This window comes from Antedon mediterranea, chromosome 11 (genome assembly GCF_964355755.1).
Source record: "Antedon mediterranea chromosome 11, ecAntMedi1.1, whole genome shotgun sequence".
Taxonomy (NCBI): Eukaryota; Metazoa; Echinodermata; class Crinoidea; order Comatulida; family Antedonidae; genus Antedon; species Antedon mediterranea.
This window is the reverse complement of record NC_092680.1, coordinates 15,641,274-15,663,452: the sequence shown is the minus strand read 5'-3', so window position 1 is coordinate 15,663,452 and position 22,179 is coordinate 15,641,274. Positions and strand designations below refer to the sequence as shown.

The 22,179-nt window shown below is 34.2% G+C and overlaps 3 protein-coding genes across 5 annotated transcripts; all 3 read right to left on the bottom strand.

Annotated features, from left to right (window-relative positions):
* Positions 1-243: 243 nt before the first annotated feature.
* Positions 244-8,041, bottom strand: LOC140063244 (tyrosine-protein kinase Fyn-like). Its single transcript, XM_072109758.1, has 9 exons — positions 7,973-8,041; positions 7,446-7,544; positions 6,587-6,779; positions 4,356-4,419; positions 3,695-3,850; positions 3,118-3,263; positions 2,001-2,114; positions 1,399-1,684; positions 244-992 (listed from the first exon to the last, which is right to left on the bottom strand). The coding sequence occupies exons 1-9, from the start codon at positions 7,990-7,992 to the stop codon at positions 796-798; spliced, it is 1,275 nt and encodes a 424-aa protein (XP_071965859.1). The 5' UTR covers positions 7,993-8,041; the 3' UTR covers positions 244-795.
* A 547-nt stretch (positions 8,042-8,588) lies between these two features.
* LOC140062462 (cyclic GMP-AMP synthase-like receptor 2) lies at positions 8,589-13,529 on the bottom strand. Of its 3 annotated transcripts, XM_072108692.1 has the most exons (4): positions 13,469-13,529; positions 12,714-12,816; positions 10,932-12,465; positions 8,589-9,204 (listed from the first exon to the last, which is right to left on the bottom strand). In XM_072108692.1, exons 3-4 carry the CDS (start codon positions 12,438-12,440, stop codon positions 9,040-9,042), a joined length of 1,674 nt encoding a protein of 557 aa, XP_071964793.1. In that variant the 5' UTR covers positions 12,441-12,465; positions 12,714-12,816; positions 13,469-13,529; the 3' UTR covers positions 8,589-9,039. The 3 variants fall into 3 exon arrangements, 2 of the variants coding, with proteins under 2 accessions (XP_071964793.1, XP_071964792.1); XR_011847485.1 differs by lacking the exon at positions 10,932-12,465; XM_072108691.1 differs by lacking the exon at positions 8,589-9,204 and having other exon boundaries at positions 10,168-12,465.
* Positions 13,530-15,421: 1,892 nt separating this feature from the next.
* Positions 15,422-21,492, bottom strand: LOC140062500 (protein FAM221B-like). The gene is made up of 7 exons (XM_072108751.1): positions 21,454-21,492; positions 20,801-21,023; positions 20,220-20,363; positions 18,531-18,641; positions 17,963-18,160; positions 17,223-17,342; positions 15,422-16,719 (listed from the first exon to the last, which is right to left on the bottom strand). Exons 2-7 carry the CDS (start codon positions 21,009-21,011, stop codon positions 16,529-16,531), a joined length of 975 nt encoding a protein of 324 aa, XP_071964852.1. The 5' UTR covers positions 21,012-21,023; positions 21,454-21,492; the 3' UTR covers positions 15,422-16,528.
* Between the last annotated feature and the right edge of the window lie 687 nt (positions 21,493-22,179).

The following is a 22,179-nucleotide window of genomic DNA, read 5'->3' as shown; positions in this document are numbered from 1 at the left end:
TCCTTAAAATACAGACTTAGTTTTTATCACAAAGCAGAACATAACAGAGTTAAATATAACAGAACCACACCCTAAAAATAAACGAAATACATAAAACCAATGATAAAAAAACAAATACACATTCCATTTTTGTTTACGTAAAAAAAAAGATTTTAGAAAATAGATTCAGGTATCGATATTTAAATATCAAATCTGCTTCACTTTAATAATTATTCATTAGCTGAAGAAGAGAAACACAAGCAGTAGAGGCGAGATTATCCATGATGAAATTAACAAACTACTCTTTGTGACGAATCATTGACTTTAAAAATGCGATCATATTTAATAACATATTTCACGAAAGAAATCATTCAATATGTAAAACTAGCAAAAACTACTCATAGGAGTGTAAACATATGCCTACGGTTATATTAAACTTGTAGGTAGTCCAGTAAATTACCATTAATCATCAACTCTGTACGTTACAAATTAAACTTAATAATAAAGACGATTTAAATATTATTACTGATGAAGAGAGAAACATGAACAAAAGCTATACAGAATGACGGGTAGGCCTACATCATATCCTGAACACCAAACAATGTTTATTTACTATAGAATACTAGTTTATTCTATTACCATTAATCATCAACTCTGTACGTTTTAATTAAACTTTAATTAAACTTAATAACAAAGACGATTTAAATATTATTACTGATGAAGAGAGAAACATGAACAAAAGCTATACAGAATGACGGGTAGGCCTACATCATATCCTGAACACCAAACAATGTTTATTTACCATAGAATACTAGTTTATTCTATTTTTACATAATCTGGTTCTGTTGCAACAAAGTAATCGTCCAGGTAATGATGAATGAATTCAAATGTAGGCCTCAACAATGGTTCCTTATTCCAACAGTTTTTCATTAAAATATATAAGGTTTCTGGACAGTTTAAAGGCTTTGGCATTCGGTAGCCCCTGTCTACTCGCTCGAGTACTTCATCCATTCCTAAAAGAATATAAAAATAATGTAATTATACGTAAAGAGTCACTGTAGAGTCAATGTACTAAAAATGTTTATAGAGTTGCCCGTATTGACATATCAAATGATCTTATAACTGCGACACCAAGCACCACATACTCAGCCAATTCTCTGTACTGTATGTGTTCCACATGTATCTATAATAACTAACTAACCTTTAACCTAACCTTACATGATACAGGTATCACATGATACCACGTGATATAAAATACCAAATGTTCCTATGATACTTCGGAAATAGATAGTTTGTGGAAATACAGCACTGGGAATCGGGTGGAATATTAATTCAACTAAATTTACAGCGACTATCAAAAACAAAAACGGATATAAAACGATGAATAGAAAAAAAGAGTAAAGTAGAAGGGTAGCATACCCCGATAGGGAAATCGTCCATGTGTAACTAACTCAGTCAAAAGAATACCAAAAGACCAGACATCAGATTTTATTGTAAAACGACCAAACATTGCAGCCTCAGGGGCAGTCCATCTGATTGAGAAACTGGCTCCTTTTCTAGGAGTATACTCATCATCTTCCATTATTCGTCGAGCCAAAAACCCCGCAACTTTACACACACCATTTATATCAACCAGAATGTTGCGTGCTGCAAGATCACAGTGGACGTAATTCCGCATCTCCAAGTATGCCATTCCTTGTGCGACCTGCCAAATAAATATATCCATGTTGTTATATGTTGCTATTATAATGTATTATTTTACGACATAAGTATTTATATATTATTTGTTGTGTAATAGCTTTTATCTAGAGATAGAGTAAGATCCGAAATGTATATATTGCACTCTCAATGTATTTTGTAATAATAGTCATCTCTGTTATTATTTACAACAATTTTTTTCGAGAATTAATGGTGTATTTAGGTCAATGTTTGGAAACATCTTGGCACATATAAATTGATCTAACATCTTTAAAAATTCATAAAAATTGTATGCACAAAGGTAATTTTCATGAAAAATTCACCTGTGCAGACATGTCAACAAGATCAACCAGCTTCAAGCTACGGCCGTCTCCATCTCTCAGATATTCAAGCAGGCTGCTGTTGGCCATTAATTCTGTGACAATGTAGATGGGTTCCTATGCAATACAAAAGAGTTTTTTTTTAAATTTCTATTATTATTGTGTATGATAGTAAACCTTTTCAGCGTATCTCATACTGTCAAAAGTAAGATAAGCATATTTATTGTTCCATCATAAAATATGCTTGCACTGATGAAGGGCTAGTGTTGCCCAAAGCTCTGCCAACCTTTCTTTCTGTCTGTTTTACTTTATTGTTTTGATTTAGCTTTTCGCTTTTTCTTTGTATCTCTATTGAGATCCACCCACTAATACTCACAGTATTGTCATTTTTTTCCGGTAATTTGTCTTTGTATTTATACATATTTACAGACATATAAATAAATAAAACCTATACGGGCAAGGACAATAAGGCAAATTAGGTTATAATATTACTATTATTCATATAAATGGTTCATCTTAATGCACGGTGATTATAATCTTATACAGATCATAAAAAATTGTACAAACAGATTGTACTAGTTAAATTAATATTGTTACGGTTGCTATATTGAGTGAGTGGCCGAGCAGTTAAGACAGCGGAACCGTAATTACGTAGCCATAACATCGGCAAGGGTTCGAGGCTCACTCACTCCATGGTTCTGGTGGGAGAACGAGTCTTCTCAGATAAGGACTATAAACCGTAGGTCCAGTGTACACATCTAGCTCGTGTGCACTTTAAAGAACCTAGTACATATTTCAAGACGAGTAGGGGGTTACCCCGGTGTATTAGTACATCACAGCTACTGATCACCAACTGGGCCCTCTGGGAGACCAGTCTTTGACTGAAAAGGTTACCCAGTATAAATATAAATTTCAATCAATCAATCAATTTCATAATTGAAAAATTAGAAAACCTATTTCAACCACTTGCTGAATAAGAATATTGAATACAATGATTCACATCCTGTACAGTACGACTGAAGTACCGACAATCTGCTTCTAGAATTTTTCCAGTGCCAGTTCTATTTGGAGACAGAACGACTTCCTAAAAATGGATTTAAGTGGATATAAAATAAATTACCTTATCTGAGCATATAGCATATAACTGTACTAAGTTTTTGTGTATAAAATGTTTCATAATGTTTGCCTCTTCTAAAAATCCCGCAGTAGAGATAGTTCCTGGTTTAAGGGTTTTGATAGCAACTGGTGTCTTTCCAATCCAACGTCCTAAAATATAAATTATTTAAAGATGTATTATCTCCTGAAAAATAATTATATTGTTGAATATGTATATATGTTTTTTCTTTTTTTTAAAATTTATTTATATATATATATATATATACTTATTATATATGAATATGCCATGTTAACGTCACATAATAGTTATCCACTTTGACAAAAAATTACCTGAAACATTTTTAATTTAAAGCAATGGGTTTTTGGTTCATGAATTTAATCAATTAAATTTAAATCAATTTAATTAATGTTGTCGTTTTATAAATTTAGTGAAAACATAATTTGTTTTCTACAAAAACTATTAAAACTACAAAATAATCTATTAAAAAAAGTCTGATTTAAGTAAGTTTGTAAACAAAAACCCAAGACCAAAGACACACATAGGTCAAAGGTGAAACCTACAACAAACATATTTCTTTTACCTTTCCAGACTTCACCAAATTGTCCAGCACCAAGAACTTTTTCCAGTTGTAATGAATCTCTTGGAATTTCCCAGGCATTCTTGCCTAGGCTTAATATTTTGGGACTTTGTTTCTGGACTGGTTCTCCTAGCCTGCAGCACAACCCGTCAGCTTGTTCTGAACATAACAACAAGTAAATCATTCATTAAGTAACTTGTCATTGTTTCAATGTATAATGACATTTTTAAAAAAAGAGACGAACATTTTTTTGGTAAGTAAGCTGCTAAGGGCTATTTTTCTATTACAACATTTAGATTGACTAGTAGTGAAGTTTTTTTTAACGTTAACCTCAGCAGGGGTCAAGCTTCAATTAACCTTTCCTTTGATGTTTTGGTCATGACATGTGAATGTAGTTTTACTGGTACAATAACGTTGAATTTCTTCGACACATTGGAAACTGGTTTCTTGTTTAATAATTTTAATTCCAATAAAAAAGTAATACAGCAAATTGCAAAAAAATATGGAGAATATACTACTGAATGCATGACTATGATGTGGGTGTCAAAAGTTTAGTGACACCCGTCTTTGCCATGTTCTTTTTCAGTCCATTCCATATGTTTGAATGTACAATCGTGAAGCTACAGTATGTGCATTATTGGGTGCAGACTGTAGCCCTACTTACGTTGGTAATGGTCAACCAGATCATTAAGTGTGCTAAAATGACTTCTAGACGCAATGAAATAACCGGGTGTCACGAAAGCTCAGACCACGAAAGCTCAGACCCCCTAAGACCTAAGATCACGAAAGCTAAGACCCAACACCTAAGATTACAAATATTTATCTTTCGCACCTGCCTTGTATTTTAACTCCCAACATTTATTCTGAATACCACACCTTAGAATTGGCACTTTCATGAAAAAGAATCACATAAAAAGTAACAAATACATTTTTAAATTGATGATTTTACAGACGTTTTTCTCGCACACAAAATGACTAGCCTACAGTACTACAGTAGGCGTACCCCATGTTCAATGTTTTTGTTTCTATGGAACGTCAAAAGAGCAAAAATTATATAGAGGGCTGAAAACTCTGTGGAGTCCATCTACAGTGTGGATGGAACAATGTAAAATGAAAATTGTAATGATAATAGTATAATCATGCAAGTACGAAGAAATAAATACTGGCAAATAAATTTTAATTTAAAAATCATGATAAGTTTTTTTGTTTCGTTTTCTTTCTGTTTTTATGCTTGTACTATTATTGTTGCTCTTTTGGCGCTCCATGGAAACAAAAACATTGAGCATGGTGGGAGCTCGAGGAGTTACATTACAGTATACAAAGAAACACATATGTAAAATCATCAATTTAAAGGATTTATTTATTTGTTATTATGTGTTTCTCCTTCTGAAAGTACTTATAAGTCCTAATTTTAAAGTGTGGTGTTCAGGATAAAGTTAGTCAACAAATTTGGAGTCAAAATACAAGAAAGGCAGGTGCGTAAGAAAAACATCCTCTGAAGCAACACAATGGAGTAAATATATACCAACAAACAACCCGTCAAGTTTGGGTGTCACGAAAGCTCAGACCACGAAAGCTCAGACCCCCTAAGACCTAAGATCACGAAAGCTAAGACCCAACACCTAAGATTACAAATATTTATCTTTCGCACCTGCCTTGTATTTTAACTCCCAACATTTATTCTGAATACCACACCTTAGAATTGGCACTTTCATGAAAAAGAATCACATAAAAAGTAACAAATACATTTTTAAATTGATGATTTTACAGACGTTTTTCTCGCACACAAAATGACTAGCCTACACAGTACAGTAGGCCTACCCCATGGGCCATGTTCAATGTTTTTGTTTCTATGGAACGTCAAAAGAGCAAAAATTATATAGAGGGCTGAAAACTCTGTGGAGTCCATCTACAGTGTGGATGGAACAATGTAAAATTAAAATTGTAATGATAATAGTATAATCATGCAAGTACGAAGAAATAAATACTGGCAAATAAATTTTAACTTAAAAGTTTTTTTGTTTCGTTTTCTTTCTGTTTTTATACTTGTACTATTATTGTTGCTCTTTTGGCGCTCCATAGAAACAAAAACATTGAGCGGGGAGCTCGAGGAGTTATACATTACAGTATACAAAGAAACACGCCTGTAAAATCATCTATTTAAAGGATTTATTTATTTGTTATGTGTTTCTCCTTCTGAAAGTACTTATAAGTCCTAATTTTTAAAGTGTGGTGTTCAGGATAAAGTTAGTCAACAAATTTGGAGTCAAAATACAAGAAAGGCAGGTGCGTAAGAAAAACATCCTCTGAAGCAACACAATGGAGTAAATATATACCAACAAACAACCCGTCAAGTTTGTTTGTTGTAAAGAAAAAATATACATTTACTCAACGGGCGAAAATAATGTGAGTTTATCTATGTTTTGCGGTAGTATTAAATTATATTTATGGTAATAAATGAAACCTACTGTGTTTAAAATTATGTATGGATAAACAAGTATTGTTTTTAAGCTGTAGTATATCTTAGTATTTGTAATCTTAGGTGTTGGGTCTTAGCTTTCGTGATCTTAGGTCTTAGGGGGTCTGAGCTTTCGTGGTCTGAGCTTTCGTGACACCCGTCAAGTTTGTTTGTTGTAAAGAAAAAATATACATTTACTCAACGGGCGAAAATAATGTGAGTTTATCTATGTTTTGCGGTAGTATTAAATTATATTTATGGTAATAAATGAAACCTACTGTGTTTAAAATTATGTATGGATAAACAAGTATTGTTTTTAATCTGTAGTATATCTTAGTATTTGTAATCTTAGGTGTTGGGTCTTAGCTTTCGTGATCTTAGGTCTTAGGGGGTCTGAGCTTTCGTGGTCTGAGCTTTCGTGACACCCTGAAATAACCTCCCTTGTCCAGGATTTTTCGAATTTTATAATGTTTAACGTCGTCCTCCCCTGTGTCGTCATAACTCCTTGCTGACAATGAGAAGTTCCCTGGACTTGCTACATTGTCTCGGATAATAAATGTGCCTTGCGGTAGACCAGGTAATAGTAGCCGTTTCTCTGCATCTTTTCGACTAACTTTTCCAAAATACCAACTGCAAAGTGACAAAACAAATGGTGATCAATTCCATTAGGCGAGAATATTAATATGGTTTAAATTATAATTGAATGGATATAACTAACTGTATGGGAGAAAAATATGGTCAGAGTGAACATGAAATTAACTCATATTAGCCTAAACATTGATGTTTCTGATATTCATAAATATTACATAGAGTTGTTTTCAAGATAGTTTAGTAGAGTTGATATTCTATTCTACTTGCAAATTAATTTATGAATATACAGTAGTATAAAGGTTACTGTCCCCATTCTTTCAATGAGTATATTAAAACTAGTGAAAGATGTCCGGGTAGGCTTTTACGTTGGAATTCGAAAGGCAATACTTTTCATAATTCTGTATTTGTTTCCTTTCCTAGACTATGGAAGCAAATACCAAATGACATAAAAGATTCACAAACAATTTCAATATTTAAGGCTGCTCTAACAAAACACTATATTTCATGTTATGTATAATTTATTTGTATTTTTCTTGTATATGGTTTTATCTTTAACTGATTGTATTGTATGGAGTGAGTGCAGAATCTGTTTGGGCTTTAGCCTATTCTCATTCCTGGTTAATTTTACATTGATGACCGAATAAATATTATTATTATTAGTACTAAATCTTATTGGTAAATTATTTTAAAAGCTAGGCTACTTACTCTTCAGACTCTATGCTATTTACTGGCGCAATATAGTTGCTAGGAATGTATCCTTCTCTGTTTGTTACTGTCGATCTTGCTAGCCACCAATCACCATCACTAAAGAAAAAGTAAATAATAAAGTAAAATTAAATGAATTATTTATTATGATGGAAAAATATTTTAAGATGCATGAATCCCAACTTGCCATTGATATTCAAAGACATTGTTGTACTGTAGACTTACTCACACTGTGCATACAGTTTCAACATGATAATAATTATTATGATTGTTTTACAGTGGCAACCGCTATACCTAATTTAAGGCTGAGACAAATTATTGTCTCAGAGGAAATAATGAGTCCTGTTGTTATCTCACTGTTGAGAAGCATTGGCAATAAAAGCCTGTAAAAATTAAATCAGTCTATAGAGCCTGACTTGCATACACAATGTACTAGAACTGTATTCTAGGTATTAGTTATAATAATTCTATTCAACAAGCAATACATTAATAATTAAAAACCATTTTGAATGAACAAAACTGAATACCTATTATTTATTCTTTCCATCAAATCGCCTTTCTTAAAGGAAATATCATCTTCTGTCCTAGCATCATAGTCATACAATGCTCTGTATGATAATACTACAAAGAGAGTAGCTCTATATGTTATTCAAATACTTATTTGTGATTATTAAAATCGTATAGACCCTACTTTAAAATCTTCAGGTTGCTCCAAAGTCAATTCCGGAAATGACCGCTAATTTTTTTTTAAAAGAAATTTAGACATTTTGCAAAATAGGAAATGATTTATGCTTTAAATAATGTCTTTACTAGAGTTCTAGTTTCCTAGTGGTCATCAGATTTTATTATGTGTGTTTATTATTTATTTCTACTGGGCAACCTCTCCGGGGTAATCCCTACTCGTCTCGAAAGATCTACTAGGTTCTTTAAAGTGCACATGAGCTAAGTGTTTACACCGGACCTACGGTTTATAGTCATTATCATTATCATAAAATTCAAATAAAGATGAAGATAACGCTAATGATACATTACTGAAGGTACAATACAAGATAAGATAAGATAAGATAAGATAACTTTTATTGATCCTCAAAAAGGAAATTCATTGCTCGTCATAATAACAAAAAAACACTATAAAACCAAATATAGCATAAAACCATTCATATAAAAACATCTAAAAAATTACAATATAAAATTATCTTCTTGACTTCCTGTTGTACTGGATGATACCGGAGGGAATAAAGGATTTAGCAAATCGATTTGTTTTCACACTGAGGAACCTCAATCTACCACTTGGATTAAGTTGGTCTATGATCACTTTGTGGAGAGGATGAGAGGCATCCGACTCAATGCGTTCGAAATCTTTCTGAAGGTGTTCTAGGTGCACATCGGTAAAGGAAGGCAGTTCCAGACCAATCATTTTACCAGCCCGACGGATGAAAGTTTCAAGGCGTCCTTTATTCCCTCCGGTAACATTACCAGCCCAACAGGAGAGGTAATAGGTCCAAACACTACATATAACGGATCTATAGAACGAATACCTCACATCTACAATTCTTCCTTCATTATTTCTAACGACATTTCTATTTCGCCATATTTATACACAACTTACTTGGCGGCATTGGAAATGTATTGACTGGGGTTGGTACAAAACCTTCAAACACAGAATCAGCATTATTGGTTTTATTAGTTGAATGCCCATGAGTTGGCTCCCTTTGTTTTTCTGTTGTTCTACAGTTTCCCATAATAGTAGTCTGTGAGCCTAAATGAGAGAGAAACAAAAATGCAATGGATGCTACAGCTGTACCATAATACTAATAGTTAAATTTAAAGTTGTGAACAAATGAGAAAAAGGTGGATAGACACCAAAACACCTCTTTCCATTAGCGGGTGACATTTTCTCTTGTATAAAGTATCTGGTATGAGCCCTAACAAAAGTAAAACAAATGCCATTATTGTGGATTGGAAGAAATAAAGAACTAATCACGATTTAGAAATTATTTAGGTTATAAAAGGAATGTTGTTACGTCACACTTTGTAACAACATGTTTTATTTTCAATGTCAACCCGGTGTGTTACTGTATCATTACTTTGGCTTAATATTTGGTACGAACATGTTTTTTTTCCTGCATGCACTCTTGGCATAATAATATCAATGTAAATAAAATATCAATGCTACTTTTGTACTCATAGAATAAGCTTCCATAGTTGATGCCATTCCAAAAGATTCGATAAATATAATTAAGAATCATATAGCAAGAATGTGTTTGAAATATACCATTCGAACATTACTACAACCATTTGGCCATTAAGATTTAAAAGGAAGTGGAACATTGCCTTCAATACTAATAACAAGAATGTAAATATATCGTAAATATTAAAGATCTGTGGATTATAACGAATGACACAATTAATTAACTAAAAACATATAATACTCAATCTTTATTAATGGAAAATGTACTACTTCTCAGTTCATTAATATTGCTTTCGTCATTCAAAACAGAAAATGAAATAATAAGAAAATTATGAAAAAATGGAGGATATAGAATGTTTATAAATAATTTTGATACATTGTATTGATATGTTATTATTGAATGAATAAAAGCATCTCCATGATTAAAGTGATGGTTCACATCACAAAAGAGAAAAAAGCTATATTTTCCAAATATGTAAATAAAATCTCTATAAATAAGACAATGTTCAGTAAAAACGACGGTGTGTTAATCCGGCCTAAACCTTTTACTCAATACAATAGGAGGTGTTTTTTTAAATTTTATTTAACTCGAATGTACCTTTCTAAATAGAACCGTCACTTTTAAAGAAATATTCTCTCCATTCAAATAAATTATCTGTATTGTACTGATAGCTCGCATCGGCGAGCATACTTATCTGAAAAGCACTTGTGTTTAAAATCAATGTATTTGCGCTGCACCTACGTCGTTGCGTCAAAGTGGGAACAGCTGATCTTTTATAACATGATGATATCGCTACAAAAAAAACGACTATTATAGGCCTAAACCAAATGTTTTTTTACTGGAAATTTCCGTCAGTCAGCATTTCAACATTTATGTATTCCAACAAGAAATGGTACACGTCCAGTTGCTCTCTAGGAAGATTGTGCAAATATTTTTCAAATCCTCGGAACAGTCTAACGTAGCGGCGCACTAGTGGAGCGCGCGTGTTTCGCTGAAGCTTAGCAGAAAGCCTCAACATTAAATAAAATGCAAACGCCACGCTGTTTATGTAAGTTTTTGTTTTTGTCAGCGCCATACTGTCGATTAAACTACGTAAAACTTTATCTCGTTCTAGAAGACACTTTTGAATATCAGACAGAGCAATGGAAATTATTTTGAAGGAATCGGTCTGTGCCTCGACAAGATCTTTTTCTATGCTCTGTAGTTTGCATAACGACTCACTGTCCCTCGATCGAGTGTAAAGCAAGAAAGAAGAGTATACTGTCCCATAAATGAGATCTTGGTAGCCACTTACGGGGTACGTTATTACTCGAGACGACTCAAGAAGTTCTTCAGTTTTCTGCATGCTTAGTCTTGTCGTATGATAATCAAATAACATACTTTTGGCAAGTTTGTGTTGTAGAAGAACATCAAATTTCTTTAAGAAGTCATCATCGGATTCTCGTATCATTGATTGTGTGTACTCGATGGCGCGGGGGTTATCTTCTTCATACACCTCCAAGAAGGTAGCAAGGAGTTGAGCTTCTTCTGCCACACCACAATGACGATGTGGCAAAATGTGATCTTTCTGCCAGTGCAATTGCATAAAATCAAGGAAAGACTTTACATTAGTTTGATTCTGTGACTCGTCTACTTGAAAAGACACTCCGTTGCTGTTATTTGGACACTCGTCAGTGGTCACCCCTGAAATGGTCGAGTAAGTTAAGCAGTCTAGCACTGCGCGAACGAAGGTTGAAACATGCAGCATATCTTCGAGGCTTTTGGCAACACGAAGGCAAGCATGTCTGTCCTTGTGAGAAATGAGGTTGTTCTCTGGGAGAAAAAACATTGGTAAATAATGGTGTTCCATAAAACGATGCAGCAAATACAGAGCTTTGTGAAGGTTTCTAATAAAATGTTTTCTGATCCAGCAACGACGTTCTGTATTCTGAACAAGCCACAGCATGACGGTCTTGCACCAATAAGAACACAGCACAGTTTCCTCTGGAAAATGATAACGAAGCACCATCTTTAACATAAAACAGCAAAAGACCTGGGTGTCATTGAAACTACGAAGTAACTCCTGTTCAGCCATGTTGAATGACACTCTCCACAGCTGGTTTTCCTGGTGATGCATTGGATGACCCACCGGCACCAAACAACAACCCTTCTGCATAATACTTCGCATGACTTTCGACGATGGCCACTTGGAAATTGCACGTTTTCTTCGTTGAAAACCTTTAGCGCAACTTGGCCATTGAGCACAGTGGATTCCGTGGACAGTGTCTTGCAAACCGGTTTCATTTGTTAGAGCCGGTCCGTGAACTTCCGATATGTCAGGATTTTCTTCATTATTCAGAATTCCTTCTTTCCACGCATCGTTCTTCAAGTACAGTCGTCGTTTTTCCACGTGCACATGACCGGGGATCATGCCGTATGATCTAGCTGTGGCTAAGGGAACTCGCAGTCTAACATAACCCGGTTTGGTGGTGTACTCAATCTGTAAAATTCCCTTTTCACTGCGATGAACGTTACGCTCTGTAGCTGCCAATTTTAATGAAAGGAACATAACGTCTCTATCTGATGACGCTAATGATATTCCCTCCGGTGTACTTCCTATAGAAACAAATAATCTGTCCATATTATCTATACACTGAATGTAGTAGTTAATAATCGTGTCATCTATATCACAGATGGCTTGCTCAAGTTTGCGATTTCTTTTAAGCATACTACTCGCTTCGAAAATTGCAGAATTAAAGCCGTTAGGCCATTTATAAGAACTGGCCTTACACTCCCGTAGGAACGCACGTAGCTGATGCGTCATTCCGGTTTAGGCTGATGCATTTGACCTGCAAATAAATAAATTGGAGTAAATGGACTGGTTCATTTTATTCCTGGAAACACGTGCAGTCCTGAACACTGAAATGAATTTGTGTGATAATACCTAAACTAAAATCACGTCAGGGTACGCATATAATTAAATGCGCATGTTATTTACAAAAAAGAAATTAATACAACCAGGGAGTTAACTCCCTGATACAACTACTAAATTTGGAGCAGTAAGCCTAACTTAGATTTGCTGGTTAGTTTCCCTTACCATAAAGCAATTGATGGTCTTCGTATGGTATCTATGGTGGAATCCTTAATTACGTTTACGTACCCTGCGCAGTGTAATAATTCAATAAGAATGTTTCCAGTCACTTTTGGAAAAAAAAAACAAATTCATTAGATCAAATAGACATATAATTATATAATCTTCTGAACAATTTGCAAGCTAATGTAAACGAGATATAAATAGACTAGTTCACGTTATATTGTGCATAGCCTAATATCATAACTGTTATAGTGACTCTATTCCTGCTACAATGTATACTATAGGCCTATAATACAGTATATAGTGAACTTTGAAAAAACACGATTTACGTGCTACGGAAGCCATCATACAGACATGACAAACGTCGTGATCAGCAAAGCGTATTAAACAAAACAACCAAATAACAATAAATAACAATGCGTTTTCTAAGGGATTTCCCGACACTATGTTAATTTTAGAAGTGTAATTCTGAATGAAGGGGTCGTATAAGAACATATTTTTGAACAAAGATTATCTTACATCACTGTAGGCCTTGGATGGATTTAAAGAATTTATTTTGTTTTAAATCTCAGTAGGCTAACCACGACGTTTGTCATCTAGGCTATGCAAAATGGCTTGGTTGCACGAAAATCGTGTTTATAGGCCTACCATAAACATGACGTTCATTCTTACAGTCTATGTATATGAATGAACAACAGTAGAATATAATTCATTCATTCTAAAATATAGATAAAATCGTTTATGTGATACAGACTTACCAGTAAAGCGTTACAGACATAATATATTGGCCTCATGAACACAGCGTTTACCCAATGACTGCGGAAACACAATTGATCGGTTCATTATGTGGAACGCAAAATGATTGGTAAACACACTTGATCTTTTTATAGCCTATTGTACGAAGAATTATAAAATCAATTTTCTTGTGAAATGAACCATAACGGACCAAATGCTAGTCTTATATATCGTAATATGGAATCTATATATAAATTATGGTTAATACTGACATAGGCGAGCACAATGGAAAAACTTCGGTACTAATCTCCGCCTAGGTTACCTACCTTATCTATCTCAGATGTATCGCGAAACATAGATTTTATAAAATTAGTTTCCACTATTACGATATTGTTCCATATTTTTAGTTTTAAATAAAGGGTTTTATAAAAAAAATACTGATTTCAATCGGTAATTTTTAACTCTACGTGCGTTAGAAGTAATTTCCGGGTTCACAGTAAAAGCGTGGTTTCAACCAGGGAGTTGTAAAACAACTCCCTGTTTCAACTAAGTTGGCCGTTGGTGCTTGGCGATAGCCATTTTTTATTTTTATTTTCAGACCGCGCGTGTGAAGATATAGTACATAAAAGAATTAAATATATTCATAAAACATAGGAGTAAATTGTGGGAAATAATTATATAAAATTACCGTTTACATCGAGAGAACTGATGATAAGAGCTTTTGTTTGAAATGAATGAAACCCCGATAGCCGAGTTGTAGACGGTCAGCTGCCAGGACTTTATGTTTGCGCTGTGTCCCGTTATCGCGTCCCGTTAAGACCCTGGGATACTTTTGCCCATGTTGCAAGCCGTCTTCCTTCTTAGGCCAAAACGGCTCACTGTGTCGCGGAATAATGTATTAATTATACCAATTAGTATTTATTTGAATAAACGCCCGGAACACCTCCCCAATAAAACATCAATTAAAATAATTATCGCCACTACCCCCCCCCCCCCTCTCATCCAAATACCATCTAATAAACGCCCATCCTCATTTATACACAAAATATTGTATTACTTTAACACAACTATAGGCCTACTATTTTTAGTAGATTTCATCGCACTGTTATCTACAATTACCAAGCATTTGTTATTCTTTTTTACGACTTTTCATATCTATGCAATAAACACTATACGTAAAACGCTATTTATAATCTAAGACAGTGTGAAACAGGTTAATGAGTGGGTTTAGTTTTACGAATATCAAAAGCATTTCAATAATGGTAACCCACCCGAAATCGTCCAGGAGAATGTCCTTCTAAAACGTTTTACCCGAGTCATTATCATTCCGAGAACCATTCTCCGAGTCTACACTTTCTAGAAGTAAAATGTTCCTTCTCTGTGGTGTCACACTATAGAATATATTCTATAGTGTGACACCACAGAGAAGGAAAATTACTTTTTGTTTCATTTGAACATTCAACAATTTCAATTTACAGAAGAAAATAATTACTCAATTTCACAGTGGAGCCATATTGTTGAATATTCAAATGAAACAAAAAGTAATTTTCAAAATTAGACAAAAAAAGTTTTACTGTTTTTAGCCGCGTGCGTACAACGCGACTCTACAGCTCACTATGTCTGTCGGTCGGTAAACACTAACTTGAGCACGCGAATGCAGCCATATGGCCTTATTTTCTTTCAATACGTTGTTATATTATTGTTATAGATATTCCTCATCATCTGTCGAAATAATATTGTGTATTCTGTGTGATTCGTGATCAGTCGTTTATAATTGTCAGTAACTTCATTAATTTACTTTGTAAACTATTATTAAAACTTAATTTTGTTTGGCTATATCGTCATTTTTTCTTAAAGTTTAATGTATTTTATCTTCTTTATAGTTGATGCCGGTACCTTTGTAGGCATAACATATTTGTGTAAATAAAAAACAATTGAGTAATTCCTTCCTTACATCTTTTGTGAGCCAAGGCTTATTATTATTAAATATTCTAATTTTCTTTTTAGGCAAGATCAGATTTTGACAGAATTTTATTTATTCAACAATTGCTACAGTACGTAGCCTCATTTAAAGTTTCCGAAGAATCCATAAACATATTCCAATCAGTGGCTTCATAACACCCTTTTAACACATTATTAGATTAGAAAAAGCGGTCGATTATGAAAAGCGGAACCATTACGAGAGGAGGTGGTCCTCTAAAAGAGGTACTGGTCACTTAGGAGTGGTGTGGTCGTTAAAAGAGGTGGTCGATTATGAGAAGCGGTCCCTTATGAGGGATAGTGGTCGTTCAATAGAGGGAGTCATTTACTGTACAAGAGGTGGTCGTTACTGGAGGTGGTCGATTATGAGAGGCGGTCCCTTAAGAGAGATGGTTGCTAACGATGTGTGGTTATTTCAGAAAGTTGGTCGCTTACGAGAAGTGGATTGACTGAGAGCAAATTAAAGAGATGCATTTGCACATGATACACAGTTTTGTAAAATATATAATTAGTTGGCGATAGTAACTACATTAGCTGTTAGCCGTTCTACATTAGCTGGTGTTGATTTTTATTTACTACATAAGCTGTTGGTGTTTAGGCTATACATTAGCTGGAGGTTTTACGAAATTAGCGGTGAATTGTTATACTTAGCTGGCGTTTTCTACATTAACGGTTGTAACACAGCACTAAAGCGTATACTGCATCAGGTCATAGGATGGCATACATCAACATTTTGCGATCGTATTTTAACGTGCGTGCATTGTTTTTTTTAAATTAAATGTCAGTAAAATTATGAAAAATAAAAATAAACTGTCACACATTTAACCAGAAAAACATTGACTTCCAGACAACGGGCTTCCCGGTGGTTGGCCTTTTCACCCCTTAAAATTACAGTTTTATCGGGTAAATAATAACTTGCTACACAATACTCCCTGGTTACTACGCATTTATATTCTACTCTCTAAATAACTTATGGTATAAGTCAACTTCTGTCTTTTACTTAAAATCTATTTTACATAATTAATTTAAACTCTTTTTTAATCAATTAAAATTGTATTTTTATTTATAAATATATAACATAATTATTATTGCACTATTTATGTTCAATCCCAGACAGGTTTAAAAGCTGAGGTAGCATTTGGCCTAACTGGGGTGTCCTGTGTGATTTGTCTTCCTTGAGGTATTGATCCTTTCCCTTCCACTAGTTCCCGGTAAATTCCAGGATCACTGTCTACTCCGGTCAACGCCATATTGCGCAGGTCAGGCATTTCAGCAAATGGTAGGTATTCCTCGCCTGAAATTGAACATTTGTTATTTTGTTGACTGAAGTGCAAAAAACATTATTTAGATACAAGACAAGTATATAACAAATGTTAAGTTTTGGTCTAAATAAATTATTCACTGTTATACTTATTGTTAGTTTTTGCAAGAATAAATTAATTTTGTTGGAAATTGCTAGAAGAAATGAAAACTAAAAAAAAAAAGATCTTTGATTTAGAAAATAGAAAGCGTGGTTTAGAACGCTACGCAGCGACGTATTGACGCAAAGTGCTGTATTGCGTAATCACAAGTGGGCGGAACCGACGACGCAATAGTGCTGCAAACATCGTAGCTTTGATTGCACGCAGGCAGGGGTTAACCCAATGATTGGAAGGGCATTTTCTTACATTGCGTAGATTGCTTTAACCAAGCTTTAAAGTTACTTTTACAATGATGGTATACAAGCTGTTATCAAATACAGCTTGTGGAAAACTTTAATATTGCATAATATGAATATAATTTGATTATATTTCTTACCACATGGAATGCCATTTTGTCTTCGTTCAGATTCTCCTTCAAATACAGTTTCATGTTGTTCCCAGTGTTTATCACAAGCAGCACATAAAAAGTTAGAGTTAAATGCCCCACAACCACATCCTAAAAATAAACGAATAATACAACTTGTTGAAACTCCATCTGTAACATTGTGGGTAACCTTATGATAGATAAGCACATTTCAAGGTATGCAACAGAATTGTGTCGACTTTTGAGTTACTGAACAGAACTGTGTGCGTACTGTAATCAAGTCAACATTTTGATTAATAGCAAACTAATATTACACATGGAGAAATTTAAATTTGAAAGATAAGCACTTTTGTCAACATCGACAAACTGATTGCAACTAGTTACGGTAATGATAGTTATTTTCAACTGAAAGCAAATGAACTATGCTAATGTTTTGTCACAGTAGAAGTCGGTTATGGCGCTCGACTAGTTGTTGAGTTGAGTTCTATGTTGACCTAATGCTACATTAATAATATGAGTTAGAAATGCAGGAAGAAAAATATTTTGGTGGTGCCTTCCAATTCTAAGGTTCAGGGTTCATTCCTGACCTAGTGCCAGGGTTATAATTCATGAATGTTTCAACTTCACTCCTTAATCCTCAAATGAGACTTAGTTGATGATCAATTATAAAATAATTTATCCATTCTGTAATTGGTGAGTTACTCTGTGTTGGATGCGCATGAAATAATAGTTTAAAAGAATACAAAACTAACCTCTAATTTTACAGTGTCGCATGCCTGTACATTTGTGCTCTTCATGTGTGTGTTTACAGCGGCATTTTGCTCGCCACGTTGATGGATCAAAGTTTCTTCGTCGCTGAAACCAGAATTCTCCAACGTCTTCAGGCCTTCCAGGAACAAAAGCAAATGCCTTGCATTCACAGTGGCCACAAGGAACCCTTAGACTCCTTGCTAGGAGTTCAATTGACATTTGTATTATTTTACTTAATATATTAGAGGTATTGAACAATATCACAAAATGTAGTACAGTAGTTAAATAAAGTTAATGATGTTGAATTATGTAATCCTGTATAAGAACTGAATAAAAAAATCTATTTAAAGCTCAGTCTATACTATCTAACTAATTTGACAAAAAGTGTGATGTACTGTACCCAAATATGATAGTGATACGACATCATCATATCCATTATGGGCACATCACATTTTCTTTGATAGTGTAGACAGAGCTTTAGGATACAAACAAATCATACAATATACAAAAGTAACAATTTATACTCCTGGCAGAATGTAAACATACAAGTTTTTTTTAAATGAAGCTTACCATTATATTTAGCATGGTCTTGAAGGATATGGCCACAGAAACAACGGGAAAGATGACCAACACGAATGCAATCAAACTTGTATCCTGGTAACCTCCATCCAACATACACACCTATTAGCAAAAAAAAGTGTGAAATATTGGCATTGAGTGTTAATGTATTCACTTTATAGAATACATAACAAAATTAAATTCATTTGGGGAGTTCATAACTCTTCATAATCTCCCTAGCAGCAAGTGCATTTGGAAAACTTAAAGTCCCGATATGAAGCAAAAGAAATATAATAAAAAAGTAACAATTAGATTATACAATGCATTAATCGTTCCCATTGCGACATATGCATCAGAAACATGAAATATAAAAACCAATGACAACAGAATTAAAGCACATTTGAAATAATATGCTTAAGAGCAATACTTGGTGTTACGCGTTGGGACAGACTACTGTAAGACATAATAATAATAATAAATAACATTTATAAAGCGCAAGAGACAGAGGTTTCAAAGCGCTGTGTTTTCCAAGATCTGTGCAAGTAGTAGCGTGCGATTATGCTTCTCTGAAGAGATGAGTTTTGAGTTTAGTTTTAAATGTGATAACAGATTTTGATGAGCGTGTTCCAGAGTTTTGGGGCTGCGACAGCGAAAGCACGATCACCGTAAAACCGAGTTCTGGAACGGGGTCCAGGTTTTAGAAGAAGTCTGCTGGATGAACGAAGCGAAGAGTTGGTTGACGGAGTAATGATGACATAAGGTACACATTAGGAATAAAAGAAATAATCTTCGAAATAATTTTAAAAAAACGAATACACTGGATGTGTTTAGGTGCACTATAAACACATATGTTAACAAAAGTTACAAAACAGACTTTAAAAACAAAAGACCAAGAGGTCGTCCGCCAAAGAGATGGAAGGAGCAACTAAAAGATGATACCAGGCTACAGTACCTCTACTAACAGCAGAACGGAACATGCTACAAAGAGACCGCTGATGTGGTAAAAACAACATGACGTGTGCAAGGATCCGAAGAGGATTACGTAATTAAGTCAGTAACTCTTTGAATCTAAAGACAAAACGGGAATGCTCAGATTCCTGTAACAGGACTTTTTTATTGAAAAAACAATTTACCAATAAAGCTTTTGATTTTCTACGACCTACAACAATTATGCATACTACAGTATATAGTATACTGTATCGATTTCATTTGTTGTGTCTGTACACCAAAAAAAGGGTGGAAATGTGTATATATGTTACAACAGAATCCAAAAGGTTGTCATAAAATTGACAAAAGTGGGTTAGATGACTTACAAATTTCCAAACCAAACTCAAATGCATACGCACAATAAATTACCATGACATCATACTGTAGGTCCTAATTGTCTAACATGCGTCATTTACAAATAATTATTGACCTATAATGAACAGTGATGTGTCAATGTCCGTCACATTACAACCCACCAAATCATGAACAACATGGTCACAATGCGTCAAAATGGGTGCGTCATGGTCACCTAAAGGTAAGTCACTTTTTTTTATGCAGGAGTGGGTCATGGTATTTATAAGGTATGACGCACATCGGACAAATGACGCACATCGGAAAAATGATGCACATCAGACAAATGATGCACCTCTCCCGGGTTTTGTATAGTGGGTCATAGAATGGGCAAGTGCATAATGCTGTAAGTGTATGTGGTACCTGTTTGTATTGCTTGCAATGCTGCGTCAGTTTCTGGTTGAAACAATTTCTGCATCCTTGGACCAAACTCTTCACGATGCATAGCCCTAGCAACAGATATTAATTCTGCCTTCTCTGCAGGAATAACAGGCCTTACTGTATATCCTAATAAAACATACAATTATATATGGTTATTTCAAATAATCTCAATACATTTTAATCCATATTGTTTCCTTTGTTCTATATTTAATTGAGAAAGTTCAATATTGATCAATAAATAATAATTAAAAAGTGTACAGTAAGGCTTTTTTTTAAATGCTTCTGAATATTACATTACATAACGGTCTAAGAATGTTTTAAACACATTTATCATTCATCCATCAATCTATCCAACCATCTAGAAGGGCTTTTCTCCACGGTAAAATTCTGAGCTTTTTGTAAGATGTACTGGTCTACTTAAATTGGCTCAACCACAAGTACATCTATCCACAGCTAGGCCTAGTGTTATATTTGTAAACAAAGAACAAAAGTATTTTATTCATTCATTATTAAGCTGGGGTTAGGCCTATGTATACTTTAAACGATTCACCCTTTCAACCCACCTTCAGGATGCAGTGTACCATCTGCCATCTTTTTCATTGGTATAGCCTGCATTTTAGGAGTTTTAACAAGTTTATTTTGTGCATTCTTTGGTACTACGGCTCTACTCACTACTGGTTTTCCTGTTTTCTGTTTTGTGCTGCTTATTGAGTTTGTCTTGGAACGAGCACCTGAAACTGAAGGGCCACTTTGGGGTTTTGTAGATTTCTTCATTTTCAAGCATCCCTGAAATTAAATACAAATGTTTAATATCGTATTACAGTAGTTTAATTCACAGCCGGCTTATATACTTAATAATACTTGTATTAAAATATAAATTAGGCCTAGCCTAGGCCTACTTGGATGCTAGGGTATAGGCCTAGGGGCCTACTAGTACTACAGTAGCTAGAGGTAGGCTAGGCCTAGGCCTAGGCTATTTTATTGTTGTTGGCTGCGCGATATAAAAAATCCTACCCTCTAGCTAGGCTAGTTAGGCCTAGCTAGGCTAGCCTAACTAATACGCCTAGCTAAATATAGTATAAATAAAATCTAGGCTTACTAGCCTAGGGCGTTAGATACTTATATATACCGCCTCTACGTCTACTACGAGCAGTATAGGCCTAGGCCATATATATATCTTTATAACTGTAAGATATTAGCTAAGTTTTATACAGACCTTTCTTGGACTTTATATTGCGCTTGGTGTGTAGTCATGCTAACCATCTGGAGAGGGCGCAAACACACACAAAAGGAAAGCATAGTTCTCTCTATTTATAACAGTAGATGAGCAGCAGTAGAAAAGATAGTGTTATGTAGCATAGAGCTGCTGTTCCTGATTACTGCTGAGAATTTCTTTCACATAAACATTTTCCGTTTTAAACAATTTTTCTAAATACAAACTATTAGAAATATGAATAATTGTAGTGTCCTGTATTTAAATTGAATTCAAACCCACTCTCTAATTTCTTTTTGCATAAAACACCTCCAAGAAATACGAAAGAAATTATGAATATGAATCAATATAGCAATAATATGACTCTTTTCAAGCAGGTTTAACCCGATGTTACCATCCCAGAAAATAAATTTAAACAAGAAATATTTCTTACAAAAAAACGCTGCTCGCTTATTGAAAAATATTTTTTATTTCAAATGTTTTTGAATGTGTCATTTTATTGTCACATAATAGTTATTTTACCTGAAAAAAAAATGTAATTTAAAGCAACAAATACTTAAATTGTCTATTCCCTTTTTATATGTGAATAAATATATTTTTTTTGTTACAGAAGTGAATACTCAATTTCTGTCACTTTAGTTAATTTTATTGCTAAGGTCAAGTCTGGGGGTCACTTCATCACCCTAGATATTTCAAGTGTGAAGTATCCTATTACAAACACAAACTTTA

Coding starts and splice junctions, on each gene's coding strand:
- LOC140062462 (XM_072108691.1), bottom strand. CDS start 12,440: ATGACGCATCAGCTACGTGCGTTCCTACGGGAGTGTAAGGCCAGTTCT.
- LOC140063244 (XM_072109758.1), bottom strand. CDS start 7,992: ATGGAAAGAATAAATAATAG. Junction 6,780..7,445: donor AATAGCATAGAGTCTGAAGA/GTAAGTAGCCTA, acceptor GTCACTTTGCAG/TTGGTATTTTGGAAAAGTTA. Junction 2,115..3,117: donor ATGCTATATGCTCAGATAAG/GTAATTTATTTT, acceptor TGTATTGCATAG/GAACCCATCTACATTGTCAC.
- LOC140062500 (XM_072108751.1), bottom strand. CDS start 21,011: ATGAAGAAATCTACAAAACCCCAAAGTGGCCCTTCAGTTTCAGGTGCT. Junction 18,642..20,219: donor ATTGCAAGCAATACAAACAG/GTACCACATACA, acceptor TTTTGCTAATAG/GTGTGTATGTTGGATGGAGG. Junction 16,720..17,222: donor ACAAAATGGCATTCCATGTG/GTAAGAAATATA, acceptor GTTCAATTTCAG/GCGAGGAATACCTACCATTT.